Genomic DNA, 7,717 nt, shown 5'->3' with positions numbered 1-7,717 from the left:
TGTCTTGTAGTGCTACACTTTCTCACACACAATATAATTAAATAAAATTGTAGCATAGTATATATATATATATACTAACCAAGTCGAGCAATCGATCCTAATGTAGGGTCACGTTTTGTGGCCCAAGTCCAAAATGTAAGAAATGTTGGCTCAGTGAGCCCAGCACAATAAATTTGTAGAGAATGGGTCAAAGAACTAGGCCTTAATGAATTTGACAATGGTTAGTATGGGTTCAAAAAATGATCAAGCAAGAACGAAGAACATAGAACTGAATGAATTCACTGTCCGAGGAGGTAAATCTCCCTACGAATCAATTAAAATGAATACAAATATAACTTTGATTGTTACAGTATTCTTTCTTTCTTTTTCTAATCCCTCTCTCATAAAGGGTCTCTACATTATATAGATCCCCTTGGACCATCTTAATCCTACACTTATTGATCATTTCAACCCTTACTTGAGTGTCTGTCCCATCAGACACCCTCTTTGACTTTTTGTGAGTTGTGGTAACCAAGGCAATACTGTTTAGATGTTTTCTCCACATAAATGCTGCCAAAAAAAGCTGCAGTGCATTTAATGCGGTGGTAGTAACTTTCCTTTAGATATTTTTGGGTTTCCTTCTTTCTCATATGTTCATAGGGCCCATCCCTATCACTGGAGCTTCTTAAAGGATCACTCTAAGCGCTGGAATACATACTTGAGCTGTGTTCATCATATCCGAGGAAGTGTTCTTCCTCGGACCGTCTTCCATTCATTCCTCACTTATGAGATTATAAACTGGAATCCCTCATAACTATTTATTCATCCTCGGACCATTCACGTTCTCGGCCAAGGCCCAAGCCCCAATATATAATTTGGGCCCTTAACCCTACACCTAATAGATACAACTAGGACTTGATTTCTTACATTGCTAGCCACGAAACCAAAACCAAGTAGGACTTGATTTCCTTGCTTTCCACGGCTGAAACAATCCTAACATAATTACATAAATAGGATTCGGTCACCACCGACTCAACAACAACAACAATAATAATAATAATAGGTGTAACTGACCAATATATATATATATATATATATATAGTTTTGGTCGTGGTGATGTCCTTACTCCGAAGGACACTTTGGAGGCAGTTTAAACATAGTATAATTCTAATTATTAGGTCATTGCACTGCCAAAAACAAAACAAATCTTATCTGATCCTATCCCATATATAAGAATAAGATGAGGAAGGACGAATTCTCTCCCATATATAAGAATATATGTGAGGAAGGACGAATTTTAGGTTGAGAACGGGTTTTAGCCTTACAAAAGAAAGTGCAGGAGAGCAAACATTTTGAGGAAAGGCATAATATAATATCTTCAGGTATGTGATTTCTAAGTTTTCATTAAACTCTTTGAATCCATTGGATGCTTATTGTTATATTATAACCTGTAAAGATGATTAAAACTGAGTTAGCTGAATATGCATGGTAGAAGAGACTTCTGCCTCTCCGAAATTGTGGTCCATGTAAATCTTAAAAAAAAAAAACAAGTTTCAACCTTAACTAGGCCTTGCAGTATATACTATATATGCAGTGTCTGTGTATGCTTTTCCTTTGAAATAACTGAGATTAACTAGTCTGTGTGTGCGTTCTGTATTTTTAATATAATTTTTACAGCTGGATTTTTTCTTTGGTTGTTGGTGAAAAATACATATATATATATATATATCTTCATCCAATGAAAAACAATTTACATATACTTTGTTGCTATAGAGAATGGAATTTATCGTGCTATTAATAAAACTGCATAATTAGTATTGACCACACTTTGATGTAACAAACAATTTACTAATTTATTCTTTGATTGGCCTTTTAATTTTTTTTATTTCTGTATCTTAAAATCATAAGGGTACGGTCGTTCACAAAAATTGAAAACCAAATAATTATCTTTTTCTTCTATCTCAATTAATTAACAATATCAGGAAATATTAAAGAGGCAGCTGCCACTGCTAACGCTATCAAGGAAGCATCAGCAGAGAGAATGAAAGAGTTCAAACAATTTGACATTGTCTTAGACTATTCGGATCATTACTTTGCCTCCTCAAATTTCAGCTTGTTTGGCAAGAAGAAAGACTGCGTCACAAATGCTAATTGAAGCGTCCTCAAGAGGATCATGCAAGAATGGAAAATCCTAGAGAACAATCTGCCAGAAACTATCTATGTTCGAGTCTATGACCAAAGAATGGATTTGCTACGAGCAGTTATTGTTGGGGCTGCTGGAACACCCTATCATGATGGCCTTTTCTTCTTCGACTTTTCGTTTCCTTCTGACTACCCCAATAGCCCTCCAAATGCATTATCATGCACATGGCATGAGGCTGAATCCAAATCTGTATAGCAATGGAAAAGTTTGTTTGAGCCTCCTCAACACATGGATTGGTGAGAAGGAAGCTAGGTGGAACCCTCGTAGTTCCACAATTCTCCAGGTTCTGGTGTCACTCCAAGGACTTGTTCTTAATAGGAAACCCTTCCACAATGAGCCGGGTCGTCCTAGATTTCCTAATGAAAAGCTATCAAGGAGTTATAACAACAAGATTTTTCTTTTATCTTGTAAGACAATGTTGGTCTTGTTAAAAAAACCTCCAAAGAGTTTTGAGGGTTTTGTCCATCAACATTTTTGCACTAGTGCAAACTTTATATTACAAGCTTGCAAGGCATATATGGAGGGTCGTGCAATAGTTGGCTACTATCGAGATTATGGATCTCATTCCTCCTCTACCATTGAAGATTCGGCAGAATTTAAGGCACAAATGGTAAAACTCTATCCGGACCTTAAAACCGCCTTGACATCAGTGATCACTACATGGGCTTTGATCACTAATGACATGAAGATTGCAGCTGTAGTCTTTTACAAGGATTTTTTGTGGGGAATCGGGCTGAGTACTATGATTTGTTTGGCAATTAGACTTTTAAGATTCTATGAACCAGGTTTCATAGCAAATGTTCTTGACGCAGCTAGCAAGTGGTTTTTGGGACACTAGCTAGAGGGTGGTTGAATAATTTAGCGGATTATGATGACATATTCAGGTCTAGAACCTTTTTTAGAGGATTATGATGACATAATTTAGAGGATTGTTTTCTTTTGATTTTGTTTGTTTGTTTGTTTTTTTTTTTTTTTAATTATTATTATTATTATAATTGAATAGTTGGAGAAAATGGGCTTTTGCCATTTTTATAAAAAAAAAAAATTTGGGGTTAGCTACTCCTATTTTTCTTTTATTTATTTATTTTATTATAGCATATATTAAGAATTCTATAATTACAGCAATGACATTGTCCCATATTGTTAATATCTTTTAGTTACTCTCTCTCTCTCTTTTTTTTTTTGTTGATAATTCAATAATAACCAAGAGGAATTTCGATTGTTATTTAGTAATTTTTCAATATTGCTCCAGTAACCCTTGTTCTTGTCATTGCAATAGGTTTCAACCTTCTTGGACGTTTGACTTGATCTCTTCCTTATATTAACTAAAAGTGAAAAAGTATNGGTTGGGACATGATAGAGATAGAAGTATATAAGGAAAAGAAGGAGCATTGAGAAAGGGATTGAAACATAGGTATCAAAAAGACATAAGCAGAAAAGGGAAGAAGAAGAAGAAGAAGAGAGAGAAAGGAGAGTGAATAGTATAACTACATGTACAAACTTAGCCTCCTCGGGCGAGCTTGTGGAGGGATATATATCCCTTTATTTTATAAGATTAACATTTTTTTCTCTATCTTGATCCTCGGGCAGAGTCCCCTCTTGTTGTTTGTTTCCCTCTCTTACAAATCCTATTTATTTGGGCTAAAGTTTAACTGTGCAACTCACTGTTCTAAGTGGGCTTGGGCCACAAGATTTTTTGGTCCTTACAATTGGTGCCGTTTATGGAAATAACAAGTTGTGGTGGATCCGTCCTGAGTACTCATGGCTAACGTAGGCCAAGATAGGGAGGAGTTAGTTGGCTCCCTGAGGGAGAACCCGTTTGTTAACCTAGAGCGAAGAAGAGATAGGCAACATACCTCAAGCGTTATGGTGGAGTCTTACCACACTGAACATACTGAGCAGAGTCATTCAAAGTCTAGGAGTTATGCCTTTCATGATCTGGAGACGCAAAGGTTACAGTAGTAAATAGATTGCATGTGTAGCATGTTGAGGCGTAGGGAACGTAAAAGGAGAAGCCCCTCTCCCCCACCAAATGATGGTTCTAGAGGAAGTAGGGATAGTTCTTACCACTGTAGGTCGGGAACTCCTTCTAGTGCGTCCTATTTAGCTTTTTCGCGTGAGGATAGATGGGAGAAGAGTAGTCATGACTGTAAGAAAAGGGCTTCCCACCATGGCGTGGGGAATGATGCAATGAGTAAGGCCCTACAGCAGATCTCTAAATCACCCTTTGTCAGAAGGATTAACAGGACTAGGCTCCCTCATCGATTTTCTTAGCTGACGTTTGCCATTTACAATGGAAAGACTGATCCCATGGAGCATGTCAGCCACTTTAATCAAAAGATGGCAGTTTATGCCAACGATGAGGCCCTAATGTGCAAAGTTTTCCCCTCCAATCTGGCTATGCATTGGTTTGACGCCTTAGAGGAAGGATTGATGGGATCTTTTGAGGAGCTGACGAGAGCTTTCAAGGCTAGATTCATAACATGTAGTAGGGTCCCCAAACCTGTAGATTCTTTACTGTTTATGGCGATGAGGGAGGGAGAAACCCTTAAAACTTACTCGGACAGATACTGGGAAACCTACAATGAGATTGATGGAAACTTTGAGAACATGGTTGTGAGGACCTTCAAGGTCGGGCTACCTGTCGAGCACGAGCTAAGGAAGTCATTAACAATGAAGTCTGCCTTGAACATGCGCCAACTAATGGATCACATAGATAAGTATAAGCGAGTAGAGGAGGACCTGATACAGGGAAAGGGCAAGGTTAAAATGGTCCTCGAGAGGAGGGATCCTCGAAGAGGAGGATACCAGGGCAATCACCCCCGAGGGGAGTTCCCTAATCAAGCGCCATCCACAGGAGCTCAGTTGGTCAACTCATTGTTTAAAGAGGCAGTATATCACATACAAGAGAAAATTAAGAATGAGCTTTATTTCAAATGGCCCAATAAGATGGGTGGGGACCCGTCTAGAAGAAACCAAAGCCTCTATTGCCATTACCACTATTGGAAAATTTAGACTCCGGTTGATAGAATTTATAAGTTTTAAACCCAAGTTGTTAATTAAATTTATTATGAATAAACTTTGTTAAATCAAACTAACATTAATATCATGTCAATATCATGCAGTGGAAAAAGAAGAAGAAGAAGAAGAAGAAGAAGAAGAAGAAGAAGAAGATATGATGACCTAGGAAAACCAATGAAACAAACTAGTTTCATAGTAAAACAATTGGGGGTATACCTTCCCGTAAAGCAATCCACTATAGTAAAAAGAAGTTTCAGATCTAGTACAAAACTTTTGTCTCTAGACTCTACAATCCCTGTAGATGAAATTACAGTAGAAACCTTCTACTGCTTCAGAACCTCTAAACTCTTCAATATATGAATGCCACCCTTTTGCACGGATCTCAGTACATGACTAACCAAAAGATGCATGGCTCCCAGTATGTCCCGAAATTTTTTCAAAGTGGAATAGGAACACCCTGAACAAAATTCCTGAAGTCGCCACTGCTGTCGAGCCTCATTAAACCTCGATAGATAGCTATCTGTCGAGCAGCTATTGATATATCTATTAGCAGCTGTCGAGATATCTATCCAACTTTAATGAATAACTTCTCTTTACTTGTTTTTTGGTCCAATCATCATGGCTTTAATACTAGATTTGAACAACATATTTCTTGAAGTACTAAACTCATCCTAGATATACCAAATTGCAAGTAAAGTGCGTTTTGTCAAAGGATTAGCCAATTACATAAAATATATCCTTAACAACCACCAAGACCGAGGGCATACTACGAAGGATTGTAAAAGTCTGCGAGATCACCTGAGCCAGTTGGCGAGGGCAGGGAAGCTCAACCGGTTTCTACATCAGCCTACAAGGCAGTTCGGTCACTTAGGAGCTGAATTTCACAAAGGTAGCTCCCTTCTGCCAATACGAGGCGCCATTAATGTGATCCTCACTAAGCCAGGGAATAATGGGACCTCAAGCACTAGGGTTATGTCAGTAGGTGTGGGTTGTGACATGGAGGCCAATGATCAGGCTCCCAAAAGAGCAAGGGTGATGGTTACCCCTACCCTGGGTTTTTTCGAGGAGGATAAGCAAGGAACTCTCCAACCACATGGTGATGCTCTAGTGGTTACTATTAGGATTGGGGGCTACGATGTGAAAAGAGTGCTAGTTGACTAGGGAAGTGGAGCAGAGATCATGTACCCAGATTTATACTGGGGGCTAAACTTGAGGCTCGAGGACCTAGATAGGTATAATTCACCGCTAATGGGTTTTGATGGCAAAATGGTGGTCCCCTATGGAATGATAAGACTGCTGGTACAAGTTAGGGATGTGGAGGTCTAGGTTAACTTTATAGTAGTAAAAGCGTTCTCCCCTTACATAGTTATCTTGGCTAGACCCTGGCTTCACGCCATAGGTGTCGTGCCCTCAACATTACATCTGGAGGTCAAATACCCTACTTAAGGGAAAGTGGGAGAGTTGATGGCTGATTAGGCCACGGCTAGGCAGTGCGTGGTGTCAGCAATAATGTGGCGGCCTTCAGGTCTTGTTGCGGTGATTAAAGATCCAGTCCTATAGCAACTAAAGGGGCCTGCAAGGGGGCAGCAGATCGAGACATTAGGAGAATTATCAGAGGAGTTAGAAAAGGTGATAATAGGGTTGGATCGGGAGCAATATTTTCAAGTGGGATCTCAATTGCCACCCTTAGAAAAGGGAGAGTTGGTGAAGTTCCTGAAGGTAAACATTGATATTTTTGCATGGAATGCTTACGACGTTCCAGGAATTGATCCTGGATTGGCGTGTCATCAGCTAAATGTAAATCCCAAGGTGGTGCTGCGTAAACACTGTAGTGGTTAAAAAGAAAAACAGGAAATAGCGAGTGTGTGTGGACTTCACTGACTTGAACAAAGTCTTCCCAAAAGACCCCTTCCTCATTCCTAGAATTGACCAACTGGTGGACGCCACAATGGGGCATCCTCGGATGAGTTTCTTGGATGCCTTTCAGGGTTACCATAGATACCTTTGTCATTGTCTGACGAGGAGAAAACGGCCTTTCGTATTTCCAATGGGAACTATTATTATCGAGTGATGCCCTTTGGCTTTAAAAATGCAGGATCCACGTATCAAAGAATGGTGATGCATATGTTTGAGTCATAGATTGGGAGGAACATGGAAGCATACATTGATGACATGGTAGTTAAGAGCAGGTTGGTATGAGAGCATTTGGCCGACTTGGGGGAGAATTTCTCGATTTTGAGAGAGTATAAACTACGCCTAAACGCATCTACGTGTTTTTTTGGTGTCAGTTCGGGCAAATTTTTTGGATTATATGATTACTCACCGCAAAATTAAAGTCAACCTAGAACAGATTAAGACTATTAACAGTTTGCATCCTCCTCGAAATCCCAAGGAGGTGCAGAGGTTGACTGGGATGGCAGTAGCCTTAAATAGGTTCATCTCTCGATCTACGGACATGTGTCATCCTTTTTTCGAGCTACTTCACAAGTGGAAGGATTTTCGATGGACCTAAAA

The 7,717-nt window shown here is 39.3% G+C and overlaps 1 protein-coding gene and 1 pseudogene across 1 annotated transcript; both read left to right on the top strand.

The window, feature by feature from the left end:
• Positions 1 to 217: 217 nt before the first annotated feature.
• Positions 218 to 3,020, top strand: LOC112002160 (putative ubiquitin-conjugating enzyme E2 38; annotated as a pseudogene).
• Positions 3,021 to 4,492: 1,472 nt separating this feature from the next.
• On the top strand, positions 4,493 to 6,364 carry LOC112002184 (uncharacterized). The gene is made up of 2 exons (XM_024034334.1): positions 4,493 to 5,177; positions 5,949 to 6,364. The coding sequence occupies exons 1-2, from the start codon at positions 4,493 to 4,495 to the stop codon at positions 6,362 to 6,364; spliced, it is 1,101 nt and encodes a 366-aa protein (XP_023890102.1).
• The last annotated feature ends 1,353 nt before the right edge of the window (positions 6,365 to 7,717 follow it).

The sequence above is a fragment of the Quercus suber genome, unplaced genomic scaffold, assembly GCF_002906115.3.
Source record: "Quercus suber isolate HL8 unplaced genomic scaffold, Cork oak 2.0 scaffold_342, whole genome shotgun sequence".
Classification (NCBI taxonomy): domain Eukaryota; kingdom Viridiplantae; phylum Streptophyta; class Magnoliopsida; order Fagales; family Fagaceae; genus Quercus; species Quercus suber.
The sequence above is the reverse complement of the archived record's forward strand: the minus strand, read 5'-3'. Positions and strand labels throughout refer to the sequence as shown.

What these genes read in the sequence shown, in the direction of transcription:
- LOC112002184 (XM_024034334.1), top strand. Translation starts at nt 4,493, where the DNA reads ATGGAGCATGTCAGCCACTTTAATCAAAAGATGGCAGTTTATGCCAAC. An exon ending in CCAAAGCCTCTATTGCCATT is followed by an intron (nt 5,178 to 5,948) that starts ACCACTATTGGA and finishes ATATCCTTAACA; the next exon opens with ACCACCAAGACCGAGGGCAT.